Raw genomic sequence first — 19,494 nt, forward strand, 5'->3', positions numbered from 1 at the left:
TTCCTCGCACTCCCGCTGGCCTTGCAGGTCCACCGCTGGGCCCCTGATGTCAGGGGGTGTGGCATATGCTAATAAGTTATGCTAATGAGTTCCCCTAGTCCTTTTTCTACGAAATGACCCCTGAGCGTGTCCATGCAGCCCCGGTAGCATGCAGCCTGCCAACGTAGCCAGGTTGCACTGCATGCACATTGGATGGCACTCTCGCACGGGAAGGACGGTAGAACGTTCCGCAGCAAGCCACTCACCAATTTCACCGTGGTTATTCAGGTCAAACTCCATGTACTTTTCTGGGGGGGGAGGAAAAGCAGCAGCCACCAGTTAGTAAAATCAAAATGTCCCAGACAGAGGCAGCATGGTCTACTGGCTAAGGATGGATACGGTAAGTCCCATGTTTAAATCTCCCGCTATCCCAACTGATCCACAGGCAACAGAGAGCAGTTCCCCTGGAGAAGATGGCTGCTTTGGAAGGTGGACTCTGGGGCATCATACCCCACCGAAGTCCCTCCCCTCCACAAACCCCGCCGTCCTCAGGCTCCACCCACAAAATCTCCAGGTTTTTCCTAACCCTCGCTGCTCCTGCTTGTCTTGGTGGCGGCAGCTCCCGGGGAAAATGCCAGTCGTGGCCCCAGTGGGGAGTGGCTTTCCCAGCCCACCAGTCCACCGGGACTTTTCCCATTGACCTTAATGTCCAGTCCATCCCTGCACTATTTATTTATTTATATTTATTTATTTATTAAATTTCTACCCCCCCCTCCCGCCGAAGCGGCTCAGGGCATCTTACAGACAATATAAAGGTAAAAGGTAAAGGTTCCCTTGCTCGAAAGCCAGTCGAGTCCGACTCTAGGGTTGCGGTGCTCATCTCCGTTTCAAAGCCGAAGAGCCAGCGCTGTCCGAAGACGTTTCCGTGGTCATGTGGCCGGCATGACTAAACACCAAGGTGCACGGAACGCTGTTACCTTCCCACCGAAGTGGTCCCTATTTATCTACTTGCAATTTCTTGCTTTCGAACTGCTAGGTTGGCAGGAGCTGGAACTAGAGACGGGAGCTCACTCCGTCATGCGGCGCACTCGGGTCTCGAACTGCTGAACTACTGACCTTCCACAGCCTGCAGTTCAGCGTCTTAACCACTTGAGCCACCGCAGCTCAATATAAAACCAACATACAATTTAAAACTAGCAAATACAAGATATAAAATACAATTCCATAAAATTCCAATAAATACAATAAAACTGAGTAAATAAATACAGCGGCATCCTGTAATAAAGTGGTAGCGCGACCCAACCGGTGCAGTCAGTTCTTATTTGAACGCCTGGCGAAACAGCTCCGTTTTCACGGCTCTATGGAACTGCTGGAGGTCCCGTAGAGCTCCAATCTCATTGGGGAGCTCGTTCCACAGCGTTGGCGCCGCCAGGGAGAACGCCCTGGCCCTAGTTACCGCCAGCCTGGCATCCCTGGCCCAGGAGGGGCCAGGCGGTGTTGTGTTCCAGACCACAGTGCTCTCGGGGGAACGTACGGGGAAAGGCGGTCCCTCAGGTAGGCAGGCCCCTGACCATTTAGGGCTTTAAAAGTCAAAACCAGCACCTTGAAGCGAATCCGGAACGCTATTGGAAGCCAGTGCAACGACTTCAGCACAGGCTGGATGTGCTCCCACCTGGGGAGGCCCATCAGCAGCCTGGCTGCCGCGTTTTACTGGACTCCCGTTTATTTTTTCAGCAGCCAATCAACAGGGCTACTCTCCCGGAATGATTAGCAGGAAAAGCTGGGAAAGAGATCCTTTAAGGTGGGCCGGGAAAGACCTTTGCCCAAAATCTTGGACAGTCACTGCCAGCTCCTTTGTTGTGCGTGAGGCTAGGTGTTACCAGGGCGCTGTGGCGCTGTCTCCAGTGGCCCCCTCACCGGTGGCGGCTCCTAATCAAAGGCCTGGTGGAAGAGCTCCGTTTTGCAGGCCCTGCGGAACTGTCAGAGGCCCCGCAGGACCCTGATGTTATCTGGGAGCTCATTCCACCAGCGTGGAGCCGCCACCGAGGAGGCCCTGGCTCTAGTAGTGGCCAACTTGACGTCTCTCGGGGGGAAAGGCGGTTCCTCAAATAGGCAGGCCCCTGACCTTCATAACAAATAGCCGTGCACAATAATGCCTTGCATGTTTCCTTGGAAGGCAGCGCCATCGAGTTCACAAGGATCTAGTCCCAGAAAAGTGTGCACAGAAATACAGCCTTACAGTCCAACCCAGTGTATGTATGAATGCTTAGAAGGTATTCACTATGAATGCATAGGATCACAGCCTTAAACCCCCCCCACCCCCCCACCCCCGCAATTTTGCTTTTCTCACAACATTGTTTTCCAAGTTAAAGAACTAGAAGGACCCAATAGAACTATACACCATTATGTAGGAAACTGCCCAGGGCAGATTTCCGGTCGATGTTGCTTATTCAAAAATCTGGCTTTCCCCAAAAGCTGCATGCTGAAACTCCAGCGTTCGAAATCCACCAGTCAATTGGGTCCCCGGTGGTTGGGACCTGAAAGCACCCTGCCCCCCCTCCCCCGGCTACAGAGAACAGGGTTTGCAAATGACAAAGGGCCTTTAGTGAGACCCAAGCCAACAGCCACCCCCAATTAGGCCAAATGCCAATTAGTGACCTGGGCCCCTTTCAGAGACGCAGAATTCATTAGTGGCAAGCGCTCTGGAAGGATCAGGTCTCTTTCCAAGGGAGTAGCCATGCCGAGGCTGGACTGTGGTCACATTGCTTTCTTGTTGGATCTTTTTGCAGACATGAACTGATTACCAACACACACACACACCCCCGAAAATAAAGGAAATCTGGGGTGGGGTGCCTCATGGCACAAGAGACCGATTTAGATGGGGTGCCGCAAGACGGGGTGAGCTCCCGTCTCTAGTTCCAGCTCCTGCCAACCTAGCAGTTCGAAAGCAAGAAATTGCAAGTAGATAAATAGGTACCACTTCGGTGGGAAGGTAACAGCGTTCTGTGCACCTTGGTGTTTAGTCATGCCGGCCACATGACCACGGAAACGTCTTCGGACAGCGCTGGCTCTTCGGCTTTGAAACGGAGATGAGCACCGCAACCCTAGAGTCGGATTCGACTGACTTTCGAGCAAGGGAACCTTTACCTTTACCTTTAGTGGGGGGGGGGGAGAGAGATTAAACCCTACTGTGCCATTATTCTAGAAGAAGAAGAGAAGAGATTGGATTTATACCCCGCCCTTCACTCAGAGTCTCAGAGCGGCTTACAAACTCCTTTCCCTTCCCCTCCCCACAACCCTGTGAGGTAGGTGGGGCTGAGAGAGCTGTGAGAGAAACTGCTCTTTCAAGGACAGCTCTGACAGAACTATGGCTTGCCCAAGGTCATCCAGCATCTGCAAGTGGAGGAGTGGGGAATCAAACCTGGTTCTCCCAGATTAGAGTCTGCGCACTTAACCACTACACCAAACTGGTTCTTCTGCTGGTGCTTCTCTGTCTGTGACTTAGCAGAGAGGCCCGTTCTCCACACGCAAGCCTGTGCGCGTATAACATCGCCTGATCCAGAATCAGACTGTTGGTCCATTTAGCCCAGTGTAGTCTAGTCACCTCGAGATTAGACTACTGCAATGCTCTCTACATGGGGCTGCCCTTGTCCCAGATCCGGAGGCTGCAGCTAGTGCAGAATGCCGTGGCCAAGCTGTTGTTGGGTCTCTCTATACGGGACCACATCCAGCCTGTGCTGAGGACACTGCACTGGCTGCCTATAGCGTACCGGATTCGTTTCAAGGTGCTGGTGCCAACCTTTAAAGCCCTACATGGTCAGGGGCCTGCCTACCTGAGAGACCGCCTCTCCCCATATGTGCCCCAGAGAGCACTGCGGTCAGGGTCGCAACATCGCCTGACCCTCCCTGGTCCGAAAGAAGCCCGGCTGAATGTCACCAGAGCCAGGGCTTTCTCAGTGGTGGCCCCAACCTAGTGGAATGAGATCCCGGAGGACATCAGGGCCCTGCGGGACCTTTTACAGTTCCACAGGGCCTGTAAGACGGAGCTCTTCCATCAGGTTTTCGATTAGGGGCTGCCACTGATGAGTGCCCTGGAACATCGTCTGGCCTGAAATTTTAGAACACCCAAGATTCCGCTGGACGTTACCCCTATTGTTGGATGGGATTTGGATCACCGCCATTTCCGTTGGGTTAATTGCAACTGCTGTTGTTTTAATTGGTATGGTATTTATGAATTGTTTTAACTTGGTTGTTTATGCCACTTTAATGTTGTTAGCTGCCTGGAGCCAGATTCCTGGAAAGGCGGGATATAAATATAAACAATAAATAAATAAATAAATAAAAATAGTCCAGATGGCAGGCCTGAGAACCTTGCCCCTGCAAAAGTGACCTCCCATAAACATTTTGGTTGACGTATACAGGGGTCATTTCCTGCAGGAGCGCACAGGAGCGGAGCTCCGGCAGTAAACTGCCCAGGGGGCGGGCACATGCAACAAGCCCCACCCCCTGCTCCCAGCAGCCCTCAGTCAGAGCAAGAAGCAGCCAGGTAAGTTGCAGAGCTCCCCCCTCAGTCCAAAACAGTCCAGTGGCACCTTTAAGACCAAGTTTTATTTAGGTACAAGCTCTCCCTCCTCTGCAAGAACAGATCTGCACCCCCCCCCCAATAGCTAGCAATCCAAAACAGTCCAGTGGAGCCTGAGCGGTGGGTGTTGCCTTCTGACACACTTCCGGTGGTGTCAGGGGGTGTGGCATATGCAAATAAGTTATGCTAATGAGCTCCTGCACCTCTTTTTCTACTAAATGACCCCTGGACGTATATGAAAGCCACCTCCTAGAATTAATGAACCAGGAGTTTAAAAGGCGTATGGGCTGGGAGGGCAAGTGTTAAGAACCCCAGAAATTTCATACAGTTCCCTTTTCTATGGGCTTGCCTACACAAACAGCAGATTACATGGTAAAAACATTCCCGGACTGTTCCTTCTTCAGACTGTCGGCAAATTCGTTGCCTCCCCACTCCCTTAGCGTAGAAACTTAGCAGGTCAGGGAGCTGGCTAGGTTAGAGTCTGCTTCCTGATCTGCTTGCTTTCTACATGCCAGGACTTTTCCCGCAGGGAGGACCCTCAGTCATATGGCCTCTGAAGTGCGGCAGTCCCAGGACAGGCTTCCTGTGTGGTCTGCTATTCCTTTTGTCCAGCTTTTATGGTCGGAGTTGCGCACTGTGCGTTTTTCTCTCTTTACATGTTGTGATAGGGTTGCTAGCTCTGGGTTGGGAAATTGCTGGGGATCTGGGGGCGGAGCCTGGGGAGGGCGGGGGCGGAACCTCCGCAGCAGTTACTGTAGGGTTGCTAACCTCCAGGTCGGGGCCCGGCGATGTCCTGCTATTATAGCCGATCTCCAGCTGACAGAGATCAACTCCCCTGGGGCACGTGGCTGCTTTGGAGGGTGGACTCTATGGCACTGTACCGTGCTGAGGCCCCTCCCCTCACCAAACCCCGCCCTCTCCAGGCTCCGCCTCCCAAATCTCCAGGTAATTTCCGACCCAGAGCTGGCAACCCAGCTACAATACTACCGTAGAGCCTGCCCTCCGAAGCCGCCGTTTTCTCCAAGAGAACTGAACGCTGCAGTCTGGGGAACAGCTCCCCAGGCCCCGCCTGGAGATTGGTAACCACATACAGGGATTACGACACTTTTCCTTTAAAAGAATCTGACCTTCCCCCCCCCCCACACACACACCCCATCCTTAGCATTCTGGGCTCCAGGAGTTTTTTAGGAGTCCTAGCCTTCTGGACTTTAGTCCTTAGGCGTCCAGACATCCCTTTTACCCGCCCCCTGTTCAATGGGATGAAATCCTGCCCTCTGCAGGCACGCACACCACACACACGCTTTTATACAAATGCCAGTTCTGCATAGGTGCTCCTGTGTCTCTCATGCTGCCCAGTGGGGGGGGGGGAGAGAAGGAGAACAGAACAATGGCCGGATTGTTGGGAGACCCGAAGGAGGTGTTTGGTGGCAACGACGGGGACTCCGGCTGAGCAGGGCTCTGCATCGCTGAGACACGCTCACCAGGCCCGGGATTGGTGGAAGAGGGCGGGGGGGGGGCCTCTCGAGGTGGGGGCTATGCCACCCTGACCTGCAGTCACAATGGCTGATTTCGCACAAGACTTTGGCCCGGGGTCAACCCTCTGTTTCCTCCGCTGCATCTCGTCAATTTCACACCATTAGACCCGCAGCAGGCTTTTGGCGCGGAGTTTCCCCCCATTTGTTCCGCATCAGCGTGATTCTCGATTCCCAGGATTTTTCTTGTTGCTTCGCAGGGAATCTAGCCCTCCTCCTTTCCCCCTCCCCTCTCTTTCCACACCCATTAGCCCACCCTCCCCCCTTTTTTAAAAAAAAAATAGTGTCGTTATATCGTACTATGGTAGCAATTAAATAGATGCTGCCCACACTGCACGGCATTTCATGGCAGTTTTTCTATGGCTAAATGTGCTTTCTTGTTTGGAGAGGGCCTGGTCCGGAGGGAAAATAATTCTGGGCTTTGGGAGGTTCTCTGCTTTTTTAAAAAACAACAACACACAAGGAGGGCAAGGTAGGAGGGAGGCATGCCAGGCGTCCAACGGGCAGGCTCCTGGGAAGAGCTGCCATGAGCAAGGGTTGCCGGGTCCAGGTTGGGAGATTCCTGGAGGCTGGTGAGTAGAGGCTGGGCAGGGTTTGGAAAGGGCAGGGGCCTCAGCAGGGATCATGTGACCAGTGCTCCCTCTAAGCTGAGTGAGTGTGAGCTAGCCCACATCTTTTTAGCCTCCGGCTCACACATTTTGGTCTTCGCTCAGGAGGGATGGCTCCAGAGCAAACTAACTGACGCAGCAGCCAAATCGCTTGCTCGCAGCTTTAATGCCAGTCGCTCACAAAGGAGGATTTCTGCTCACAAGAGCCCGCAGCTTAGAGGAAACATTGGATGTGACGCTGTAGAGCCCACCCTCCAAAGCAGCCGTTTCCTCCAAAAGAACCGATCTCTGTAATCCGGAGGTCAGTTGTGATTCCAGGAGATCTCCAGGCCCCACCTGGAGACTGGCAACTGCAAGCCGGACCCGAATCCAAATGGTCAAAGCCGATGCTAAAGGCGCTCCAGGCTTCCAAATGGAAACGAGGCCAAGGCTTTGACTTCTGGGGAATATATTTTTTTTTGTTCTTGCTTTGGTGAAGAGGAAGGAGGAGAAGGAAGAGAGGAGGAGGAGGAGGAGGAGGAGGAGGAGGAGGAGGAGGAGATGATTCAGGGCTCTTTTTGTAGAAAAAGCCCAGCAGGAACTCATTAGCTTAATAGGCCACACCCAACAGCAAGAACTCATTAGCGTATTAGGCCACACCCCTGACAGCACAGCTCATTAGCACATTAGGCCCCACCCCCATGTTACCAGAAGTGTGGTCATCCAGCCACACCCACCTTATGCTTCTTATTCTGTTTACCTTGTTTGTTGTCAAAACCCAGGGCCTTTTTTGGTAGCAGGAACTCCTTTGCATGTTAGGCCACACACCCCTAATGTAGCCAATCTGAATGAGTTTCTGCTGTTGGGCGTGGCCTGTTATGCTAATGAGATCCTGCTGGGTGTGGCCAAGTTGGGAGCCAGCCGGAACTCCGTTCCTGTGCGTTCCTGCCCAAAAATAGCCCTGATGATGATACTGGATTTATATCCCACTCTTCACTCGGAGTCTCAGAGCGGCTTACAACGTCCTTTCCCTTCCCCTCTCCAGAACAGACACCATGTGAGGTAGGTGGGGCCGAGAGAGCCCTTCCGAGGACTGCTCTTGAGAGAACAGCTCTGAGAGAACTTGTGACTGACCAGGCATCCTCTTGACCACGTTCAGTCGAGTCCCCTCCCATCCGACCAGGCTCTACCCTCTGACCCACCCAGCACCCAGGCTCTCTCCTTTAGCATCTCAGGATCTGAACCTCTGGATACCTGCAAGGTGACTGACCCCTACGTGCCAACACTTCCATAAACCAAGAAATAGGGTCGTCAACCTCCAGGTGGGGTCCTGGAGATCTCCCAGAATTACAACTGATTTCCAGGAAGCAGCAATCAGTTCTGCTGAAGAAAATGGCAGTTTTGGAGGGTAGACCCTATGGCAGTGGTGGCGAACCTCTGGCACGGGTGCCAGAGGTGGCACTCAGAGCCCTCTCTGCGGGCATGCGTGCCGTCGCCCCAGCCAGGCCCAGACCATCATTAAAGTGTCGGATTCTCTGCCAAATAATTTTAAGTCAATGAAAGCATTTGGGATTGCTTTCCTTACTTTGTTTGGACCATCTTAAGTTAATGTATGAGTTGTTTTTTCTAAAGTAAAACCTCAGCATTCAGGTTAAATGGCCGTGTTGGCACTTTGTGATAAATAAGTGTGTTTTGGGTCGCAGTTTGGGCACTCGGTCTCTAAAAGGTTCGCCATCACTGCCCTATGGTATAAGAGCCTGTTGAGGTCTTTCCCCTCTCCAGACCCTGTCTTCCCCAAATCTCCAGGAATTTTCCAATCTGGAGTTGGCATCCCTACAAGAGATGGTAACTACAGGTGGGCCATCAGACTTTGGCAAGCTGACAGGAAGTGTGCTGACTATTATGAGGAAGACTGATTTCCGTTTCAGGAAAGCTCTTCCAGATGGATCCCGCCTGGTGGTCACTGCAGAATCCACGGGGAATGAAGAGGTGGAAAGGGGCTCACTTGAATCGACCCGGAGACCAAGTCATAAACATCAGTGCATCTGTGTACTCCTTAAATCTCCCAGCAGAGGAAACGGTGGGGCCAAAAAACCAGATTGCACAACCACATCTGTTTCCCGGTATCACTGGGGTCAAGCAACTTAAGACGCAAAAACTCCAGAGCCGTCTCCTTGGAGGACCATTCTGCCCACACCCAGACGGCAGAGCCAAGGAACATTCTTCCTCGAATCTCCCCAGCTGTAAAACCTGTGACCTAAGCCAGCCATTCAGGACGGACATGGCTGCCTCTGGAGTAGGGACGCCAGCCTCCAGGCGGGACCTGGAGATCCCCTGGAATTACAGCACATCCCCAGACTACAGAAACCAACCCCCCTGGAGAAAACAGACGCTTTGGAGGGTGGACTTTATGGCATTGTACCCCACCTGTCCTCCCCAGACTCTATCCCCATCTCTCCAGCAGTTTCCCAACCTGGATCTGACAACACAACTTGCCCCGCAAGTAGGCCTGGCAACCTGTGAAGGGTTCACCAAGGCATGGCCAGTCTAGGGATGCCAAGTCCCCCCCCGGGGGGGGGAAACCCCCGCCCGGGAGGCCCGTTCCCCGCCGCCGGATTGGGCCCCCGGGGGGAACTCCACCCCCAAAGTACATCACACAGAAGTGACGCAAGCACATTGGGGACGTTGGGGGCGGGCAGGGCCAGCTCACCCACTAGGCGAACTAGGCATTCGCCTAGAGCACTGGGCCCTGGATGGGGCGCCAAGCTGTGCCTCCCCCCTCCTCCCCCCTGTGGTGGTGGCGGCGGGGGGGGAGGAGGCGGTGGTGGTGGCAGCAAAAGGGTGGCTGGCTCCAGAGGTCTCCAGGTCTCCAGGCCCCACTGGCATCCGCGCCATAAGGCAGCCTCGCCTAGGGCGCAGAAACACCTCAAGCCGGCCCTGGGGGCGGGGCCACAATCATCCGAGGGAAAACTATGTGGCCCCGATGTGCTTTGCGCACGCGCGAAGACTCCCAGAGCAAGGCTGGACTCCCCCGCTCCGGAACAGGTAAGCACTTGGCAACCCTAGGCCAGTCCCAAGATTATAGGAGTTCTTCAGCAATGCAGAGAGCCAGTTTGGTGTAGTGGTTAAGTGTGCGGACTCTAAACCGGGAGAACCGGGTTTGATTCCCCCACTCCTCCACTTGCACCTGCTGATGGGACCTTGGGTCAGTCACAAGCTCTGGCGCAGCTGTCCTTGGAAAAGAGCAGTTTGTGTCCTCTCAGCCCCACCCACCTCACAGGGTGTCTGTTGCGGGGAAGGGAAGGGAAAGGAGTTTGTAAGCCGCTCTGAGACTCCAAGTGAAGGGCGGGGTATAAATCCAATCTCCTCCTCCTCCTCCTCCTCCTCCCCCTCCTCCTCCTCCACCTCCTTCTTCCGTAGGGAGTTCACGAGAGGGAAGGCCAGAAGGGATGAGTCCATGCTTGGTTCTCATGGCCCTTTCTTACAAGCAGGAGTCATTTCCTGCGGGAGCGCACAGGAGCGGAGCTCCGGCAGTAAGGAGTCCAGGGGGCGGGCACATGCAACAAGCCCCACCCCCTGCTCCCAGCAGCCCTGAGGGCAGATCTGCACGCTCCCCCCCCCCCAATAGCTAGCAATCCAAAACAGTCCAGTGGAACCTGAGCGGTGGGTGTTGCCTTCTGACACACTTCCGGTGGCGTCAGGGGGTGTGGCATATGCAAATATGTTATGCTAATGAGTTATGCTAATGAGCTCCTGCACCTCTTTTTCTACAAAATGACCCCTGCTTACAAGCCCAGGATAATGCCGGTCGCCACTTGTGGGTCAGGAAGGAATTTTCCTCCAGGCCCTGGAGGTCCCTTCCAACTCTCTGTTTCTAAGACCTGCCGGTGGGTTCCCTTGTCCACCAAAGAGGACGGGCAACACAGGTGAACCTGGAGAATGCTTGAAGGGCTTCCCTCCCCCCCACTCAGTACTTAACCCGTTCTCTCTTCCTACCCTCCAGTTCCCAGAAGTCCAGCAAAATTTTAATATGCCGGCCCAGGTGGCTCAGTACTAGGGGTTGCCAACCTCCAGGTGGAGCAGGGAGCTCTCCTGGAATTATGACTGATCTCCAGACTATATAAAAAAAACCAAACCCTGTTCCCCTGAAGGAAACGGCAGCTTTGTGGGGTCAGCTCTATGATATTACATCCCTGCTAAGTTCCCTCCCTTCTCCAAACTCTGCCTCCCTCAGCCACCCCCTTCCCCAAATCTCCAGGAATTTCCCAAGACACAGTTGGCAAGCCTTCTTGGCAGGCTTCTGGATCCTGACATTTGTCCGCCTCAGGCAATCTCTGGCCCCAATTGTTAAGTTGTCAACGGCCTGGAAGAAACCTCAGGTTTTTGACAGTTTCATGGATTCGCCCAGGGCTATTTTTGGGCAGGAAAGCACAGGAACGGAGTTCCGGCTGGCTCCCAAGTTGGCCACACCCAGCAGGAACTCATTAGCATAATAGGCCACACCCAACAGCAGAAACTCATTAGGATTGGCTACATTAGGGGTGTGGGGCCTAACATGCAAAGGAAGGAGTCCCTGCTCCAAAAAAAGGCCCTGAGTTTTGACAACAAACAAGGTAAACAGAATAAGAAGCAAAAGGTGGGTGTGGCTGGATGAGCACACTTCTGGTAAAACGGGGGTGTGGCCTAATATGCTAATAAGCTGTGTTGTCATGGGTGTGGCCTAATATACTAATGAGTTCCTGCTGGGCCTTTTCTACAAAAAAAGCCCTGGATTCGCCTAAAACACAGGTGGCTTCTTCTCTAGCATTCCCCCACTCAGTTGAAACCACATGGATAGGTACCTTTAAAAACAGCAAGTTTTTCCTCCAAATTCTCTTCATCGCTAAACTTCGGGTCACAGAGAAACTCCTGGGGAAGAAAGAGAGAGAGAGAAAATCCCAAAACGTAAGTACATAAGAAGAGCCCTGCCGAATCAGACCAGGGGTCCATCTAGTCCTGCATCTGCTTTCACACCGTAGCTAACCAACTGCCCACGAGGGCCAGCAAACAGGGCATAGCACCAAGACTTCCCCCAGATGTTGCCTCAGAGCGCTGAATTCAGAGACTGACTGCCTCTGGATGTGGAGGTTCCTTTCGGTCACCATGACTAGTAGCCGTTGACGACCTCTCCTCCATGCATCTGTCTAATCCCCTTTCAAAGCCATCTCTACAAGTGGCACTCACGCTGTCCACCGGCAGTGAATCCCACAACTTAATTACTCATTGAATGAGGTCATATCATGGGGAAAGACCCCCTCCCATAATAGAAACAAGCAAAGCAAAAACACACTCCACAAAGACCACTGCCGAGCCACCAGACTCCGCATTCTCTCTCTCTCTCTCACACACACACACTCACACACCCACTCTCTCTCTCTCTCTCTCTCCACATTCAGATCAATGAAAATTGATTCCCTGGCAAACAATCTGAAATCCAAGGCAAAAGCTATGTGTTTCAAATAACAATACTTGGCATCTCTATAGCCCTTGAAAGTCTCCAAAGCATTTCATGCCCATTTTCTCAGTAGCCATCACAACACTCCAGTAGGGTAGGCCGGCACACTTATGCCAACATTATAAATGAACGGCTTGCCCACTGCTGTCAATGGACTTTACGGCTGAGCTGAGATTCAAACTTCCCAGTTCCACTGCCGGACTGCACTAGTTCTGTGAGCTGGCCACTTGATCCCCGTAACCAGAGGTCATTTCGGGGGGGATCGTGGGGGATCGCAGTTCCCCCGGGTGAGGTACGGGGAGGCGGGGCACATGACAAAGTCCCGCCCCCTGCTTCCGGCCGCCCCGCTTCCGGCCCTCATTCAGCCAGGAGGAGGCAGGAGAAGAGGGAGGGTAAGTTGCTTCCTCCCCGCCTCTCCCCACCCCTGCCTGCCTGGGGCCAGGGAGGGCCTTGGCGGGGCTTCCTCACACTCCCGCCGGCCTTGCAGGTCCACCGCCGGGCCCCTGATGTCAGGGGGTATGGCATATGATAATGAGTTATGCTAATGAGTTCCCCTAGCTCTTTTTCTACGAAACGACCCCTGCCCGTAACCTATTTTTTGTGGTGGCTGATCAGTTCAAGAACTGTCCCCCCACGTCTCAAAGTGTTGGGCCAATTAATGTCTCTCAGCGTAAGTTACCTCACAGGGTTTTTAAAAAACATATTTGTGTGTACGTATGCGTGGGTCTGTGTGCTTGCTTGGAAGACATGGTTGACGTCTGGTGACCCCTACCGGGGACTTGGACGTTTTTCAGAGAGGTGGCTTGATTGCCTGCCCCTGCGCCCCAACTCTGGTATTCCTTGGAGGTCACCCTTCCAAGTACTTGCCAAAGCCAGCCCTGCTTAGCTTCCGAGATCTGACAAGACCGGGCGTCACAGGGTAGTTTTAAATGAATATATTGGATAACCTCTACCTTGGGGCGTTTGGAAAAAAGGAAGGAGAATGAAGTACATAATAAATCAATTACTCAAACATTTTGGGCAGGAACGCACAGGAATGGAGTTCCGGCTGGCTCCCTAAGAGAGCCAGTTTGGTGTAGTGGTTAAGTGTGCAGACTCTAATCTGGGAGAATCGGGTTTGATTCCCCACTCCTCCACTTGCACCTGCTGATGTGACCTTGGGTCAGTCACAAGCTCTGGCACAGCTGTCCTTGGAAAAGAGCAGTTTGTGTCAGAGTTCTCTCAGCCCCACCCACCTCCCAGGGTGTCTGTTGTGGGGAGGGGAAGGGGAAGGAGTTTGTAAGCCGCTCTGAGACTCCACGTGAAGGGCGGGGTATAAATCCAATCTCCTCCTCCTCCCTCCTCCAAGTTGGCCACGCCCAGCAGGAACTCATTAGCATAATAGGCCACACCCAACAGCAGAAACTCATTAGGATTGACTACATTAGGGGTGTGTGGCCTAACATGCAAAGGAGTCCCTGCTACAAAAAAGCCCTGGGTTTTGACCACAAACAAGGTAAACAGAATAACAAGCAAAAGGTGGGTGTGGCTGGATGACCACACTTCTGGTAACATGGGGGTGCGGCCTAATGTGCTAATGAGCTGTGCGGTCAGGGGTGTGGCCTAATAGGCTAATGGGTTTCTGCTGTTGGGTGTGGCCTATTATGCTAATGAGTTCCTGCTGGGCTTTTTCTACAAAAAGAGCCCTGCGCATCAGTAGTTTTACTGAAGTGGTAATAGGGCAGGGTAGCCCTATCTTGTCAGATCCTGGAAATTAAGCAGGCAGGGCCGGCTCACTCACTAGGCGGACTAGGCGATCGCCTAGAGCAGGCCGGCCCTTAGGGGCACCAAACTGCACGCGGCCCCGTACTCTGGGAGTTTCTTGATTATTTGTGTTTTTCATTCTTCCTAAAATGCATTTATTTTTTAAAATTGGTGGGCGCACCGGTGGTGGGAGGGCGCCAGAAGGGATCCCCGCCTAGGGTGCAAAATAAGCTGGGGCCGGCCCTGTAAGCAGGGTCGGCCCTGGGTAGTATTTGCATGGGAGACAGCCAAGGAATGCCAGGGTCGTGAAACAGAGGCAGCCAATGTCAAACCACCTCTGAAGGTCTCTTCCCCTGAAAAGTCTACGGGGTTGCCCTAAATCAGTTGTGACTTGATGGCACTTTACCCGCCCCCCCAGGGCAGGAGAATGAATATTTATTTATTTATTTATTAGATTTATACCCCGCCCTCCCCAACGGGCTCAGGGCGGCTTACAACAGAGGCAAATGCCAGAACAGACAGTTAAAACAACGTAAAACAATCATTTAACAATATAAAACCATCATTGAGTAAAGTGCGGTGCTCTTGATGTTAGTTTCCTTAATCCAAGATGAGTTCCATTTGTCAACCTAGCCTGACAACAAACATTTTTTGGTTAACTAGGCGTCTGCCCAGGGCCGGCTCACCTCCAGATCTAATCCACCGTCGTAGATGGCACTCGGTGGTGGTGCAGTGACGGCAGCGGCTCCTATGCAAAGGCCTGGCGGAAGAGCTCCGTCTTGCAGGCCCTGCGGAACTGCGCCAGGTCCCCTGGGCCCCCATCCCCACATTCCCGTGAACGCATGTTAAGAAAGAGCTGACAGGCATTCACTTTACAAATGGAACCAGGGACGAGGACCTGGATAAATATGGGTTTTAGATCACACGTGCAGCTGCACGTGCATTGAATGTCACATGCAAATTACTCAATTTTGGTGCCAGTTTGGTGTCGTGGTTAAGTGTGTGGACTCTAATATAGGAGAACCAGGTTTGATTCCCCACTCCTCCACTTGCACCTGTTGGATGACCTTGGGCAAGCCGTAGTTCTCTCAGAACTGTTCTTGAAAAAGAGCAGTTCCTGTCAAGAGCTCTCTCAGCCCCACCTACCTCACAGGGTGTCTGTTGTGGGGAGGGGAAGGGAAAGGAGATTGTAAACTGCTCTGAGACGCCCTTGGGTCCTTGAAGGGCGGGGCATAAATCCAATCTCCTCTCTCTCTTCTCTCTCCTCAATGCGTGTAAAAAGAAAAGTCGTGTACATTGTAAATGCATTCCCTGTAGCTTGTCAACGGGGCTTCTGGAGATGAACAGGGGACGGTGCCCTCCCCTCACGTGCCTGCCTTCAGTGACCCTTGCCTGGCCGCCTCCCTCCCGCAGCTGCATCCCAGAGGGTCTTTCTCTGCATTTCCTGCATCCCTCCAACAATGAGGCGACCAGCAGGATTTAATGGCTCTGATCCCCCCCCCACACACACCCCAGCGGCACATTCCTCAGTGCAGAAATCACCAGCATCTGCTCTCCATTTGGCTTGCGTCTTGTCCTCTTCTCTGCACAGGGAGCGTGGATCCTCCGAGGGATGACGGCCAACGTGCAGGATGCGGCTGGTCTCCACGCGCCACGCACATGTTTTGAAACGCAGGCTTCGTGGCCCCGGCCAGCAGCGGAAGCAGGCAAACAGACTGGCTTTTGCAGAACAGATGTCCTCCCACTCTCCCTTACTACCGGGGACGGTGTGATTTTTCAGTACCCATTGCTGGTCACTTACTATCCTTGTTTTATTTGAGAGCAGGGGTCGTTTCGTAGGAAAAGAGCTAGGGGGGCTCATTAGCATACCTCATTAGCATATGCCACACCCCCTGACATCACTGGAAGTGTGTCATAAGGCCACACCCCCTGACATCACCGGAAGTGTGTCATAAGGCCACACACACCGCCCCCAATGGTCCCGGCCGCCGCCGCCACCGGCCTTGCAGCTCCACTGCCAAGCCCCATGAGTGGCCCGGCGGTGGGCCTGCAAGGCCGGCGGGAGTGCAAGGAAGCCCCGCGAAGGCCCTCCCTGGCCCCAGGCAGGCAGGGGTGGGGAGAGGCAGGGAGGAAGCAACTCACCCTCCCTCTTCTCCTGCCTCCTCCTGGCTGAATGAGGGCCGGCAGCGGGGCGGCCGGAAGCAGGGGGCGGGGCTTCGTCATGTGCCCCGCCCCCCGTACCTCACCCAGGGGAACTGCAATCCCCCGCGATCCCCCCCGAAATGACCTCTGTTTGAGAGGAAGATTTGAGAGATGCCGAAATGACCTCTGTTTGAGAGGAAGATTTGAGAGATGCCTTTTGGAAATTTCTGAGCATGCCACTTTCCTTTCTGTCTCTGTGACTGTGGATCCAGGTAGAAAATGCTGGTGAATAATGTCTTTGCAGCTCTAAGTACAAGCAGATCCATTGAAAGAATAAACACTCTTGTGTTTTAAAAATGCTGACGGTACACTCCAGATTTAAGCACGGATACCAGGGGTACCAAACTGCCTGGCAGCACAGCCTAACCTAATGTTGTAAGAGCTTGGAAACTAAGCAGGGTTGGCTATAGTTAGTACTTAGATGGGAGACCACCAAGTAAGACCGGGGTTGCTATGCAGAGGAAGGCAATGGCGAACTGTCTCTGTTCATGTGAAAGGGATCTAGGTGTTCTGGTTGATCACAAGCTAAACATGAGCCTGCAGTGTGATGTGACTGCGAAGAAAGCTAATGCAATCTTAGGGAGCATTAACAGAAGCATTGTGTCCAGATCACGGGAGGTGGTAGTTCTGCTCTATTCTGCTAGGGTCAGGCCTCACCTGGAGTACTGTGTCCAGTTTGGGGCACCACATTTTAGGAAGGATGTTGACAAGCTCGAGCATGTCCAGAAGAGGGCAACCAGGATGGTGAGAGGGTTGGAATCCAAGTCTTATGAGGAGAAGCTGAAAGAGTTGGGTCTGTTTAGCCTGGGAAAGAGAAGGCTTAGAGGGGACATGATTGCAGTCTTCAAGTATTTGAAGGGCTGTCATGTAGAAGATGGAGCAGATTTATTCTCTCTTGCTCCGGATTGCAAGACTAGATCTAATGGGTGGAAATTACAAGGGAGTCGTTACTGGCTAAATATCAGGAGAAACTTCCTAACTGTAAGAGTGGTTGAGCGGTGGAACAGGCTGCCTTGGGAGGTGGTGGATGCTCCTTCGCTGGATGTTTTCAGGCGGAGGCTAGATAACCATCTTTCGGGTATGTTGGCTGGCCCATATGGTGCCAACGGCAAGATCAAAGGATTCGTAAACGGACTTATACTAGAAATCCGTTGTTTGTCTGAGACTATACTGTAGTGTTTCATATGTACTGTCAAGCCTAAGATCGCATTTAAGATGTTATAGTTGTAATCTTGCTGACAATTGAATTCTAAAAGCATTATATATAAATATCTGCTTACATTGTATATTCATACACGGTGATTTATTGTTTTGCTGATTCTTTTAGCAGCGGCAAAAAATGCTGTTGCTCTAAAGTGGAAAAGTAAACAGAGACCAAATAAACAGAACTGGCATGCTAAGCTATGGAATATGTATGTAATGGCAAGAATTACAGAGAGTGTTAATGATTCCTGCTCTCAAAGAACACGATCTAATTTTTCTGTGATGTGGTCTCCTATATTACAGTATTTGATGCAACAGAAAGAAATCCCTGATATTATAGATTTATTACATTTATGGTGAAATAATTAATAATGCACCAAATGATATATAAGATATATATGACCTATGTGGTGATCTGCTATAGTTGGAACTGTATATTTTATTATTATTGAGAGTGATGTCTTTGTACATTTGTAATTGATGTGTATGTAAACTTGATTGGAAATCCAATAAAATTATTATTATTATTTTTTAAAAAAAGAAACCCTAGAGTCGGATTCGACTGGCTTTCGAACAAGGGAACCTTTACCTTTACCTATGACTGTTCAGGGGTGACTTTGCAGAGGTATTTGAATGTGCTTTGGAACTGCACTTTCCCCTCCCAGTTGAGGAAATCTGGAAGGAACGCTAGATGCAGAATCGCCCAAAGAAACTACCAGCGATCCCTCGGTAGCGTCCCTGCATCCTCCGGAAGGGAGTTTCTGCTGCTCTGTGGAAGGCCCCACGCCTGGGGGTGTGCCTTTGCCATGCCATCCCAAGAAAGCTGGTATGTCGAGAATGCTGCAGTGACTCCGGAGGCCTGGCAGGGTCAGCTGGGGGGGATGTCTGCACAGCTGGCGAGAGAATAAAGATGACGGGAAGCCCTACCAGCTCCCCCTCTTCTCCATCCGGGGGGAGGAAGGGACAAGACTCAAACTGTCCAGCACGGAGACTGCCTCGCTGCACTAACAGACTGTTCCGGAGGACAGCCGCATCGGTCCGCACTGCAGTGGAACAGTTAGATCTGAGTCCAGCGGCAGCTTAGAGACCCACACAAGAGTTTTGGCGCATCAGTGTTCAAGAGTCAAAGCTCTCTTGGTCAGATACAGACAGGAATGGAGATCTAAGTCTTTTTATCCCGGTCAGAAGGTGGGAGGGGTGTCGGAAAGAATGCTTAGAAACAGAGGTCATTTCGGGGGGGATCGCGGAGGATCGCAGTTCTCCCGGGTGAGGTACGGGGGGGGCACATGACGAAGCCCCGCCCCCTGCTTCCGGCCGCCCCGCTTCCGGCCCTCATTCAGCCAGGAGGAGGCAGGAGAAGAGGGAGGGTAAGTTGCTTCCTCCCTGCCTCTCCCCACCCCTGCCTGCCTGGGGCCAGGGAGGGCCTTCGCAGGGCTTCCTGTGATGTCAGGGGGTGTGGCATATTTTAATGAGTTATGCTAATGAGTTCCCCTAGCTCTTTTTCTACGAAACGACCCCTGCTTAGAAAGGATGCAGAAGTACGATGTGGATTGTAATCCGCCTGATCAGGGCAGAGGGGAAACCTGTTTGTCCAATGTAGAGAGCGGGAAGGGCATGGCTGATGTTTGCTGGCGCTTAGAACTTGATCCGGCTATATTGCTTCTTAACTCAAGTTACGGCATTGATGAAACGGAAGTAAAAATTACTGAATTAGCCGCCACATTATTAGCCACGGCACGACTGTCTATTGCTGCCTCATGGAAAAATCCTGATCCTCCTTCTATTGCTCAATGGAGAAATAAATGTTGGGACCACTTTGTGATGGATAAAGTAGCAGATAAATATGAGTCCCACACACAAGGGTATGCGCGATCCAATTCCAGATTCATTCGAAAATGGTGTCCTCTTATAACACATTTTACAGAAAACGATGTATTACCAGCGAATTCTAGATATGCAGAATGGATACGTCTTTGAGAAATTTTTATGGTCCGAGCACTATCATACATTACTTTTGAGGTCTTTCTAAAATATATCTGGATTTATTACACGTTATTACTTTAGGAATAGTAGAACAATTGGAAAATCACAAGAAATTGACAAGGACATGGTCATAGGATGATTCTGATGACAAGTTAATAGATGGCAACAAGAGAAAAGACCCGCAAAACT

The 19,494-nt window shown here is 52.1% G+C and overlaps 1 protein-coding gene across 1 annotated transcript in view; it reads right to left on the minus strand.

Moving 5' to 3' along the window:
- Nucleotides 1–19,494, minus strand: part of AIF1L (allograft inflammatory factor 1-like) — a 44,043-nt gene that overhangs the window by 7,981 nt on the left and 16,568 nt on the right. Inside the window, exons 3-4 of the mRNA XM_015424262.1 lie at nt 11,522–11,588; nt 246–287 (exon numbers count right to left, since the gene is read on the minus strand). Of these exons, the coding sequence (XP_015279748.1) occupies nt 246–287; nt 11,522–11,588 (109 nt within the window). The remainder of the gene's footprint in view (nt 1–245; nt 288–11,521; nt 11,589–19,494) is intronic.

This window comes from Gekko japonicus, unplaced genomic scaffold (assembly GCF_001447785.1).
Source record: "Gekko japonicus isolate JY-2015 unplaced genomic scaffold, Gekko_japonicus_V1.1 scaffold2121, whole genome shotgun sequence".
NCBI classification, from domain to species: domain Eukaryota; kingdom Metazoa; phylum Chordata; class Lepidosauria; order Squamata; family Gekkonidae; genus Gekko; species Gekko japonicus.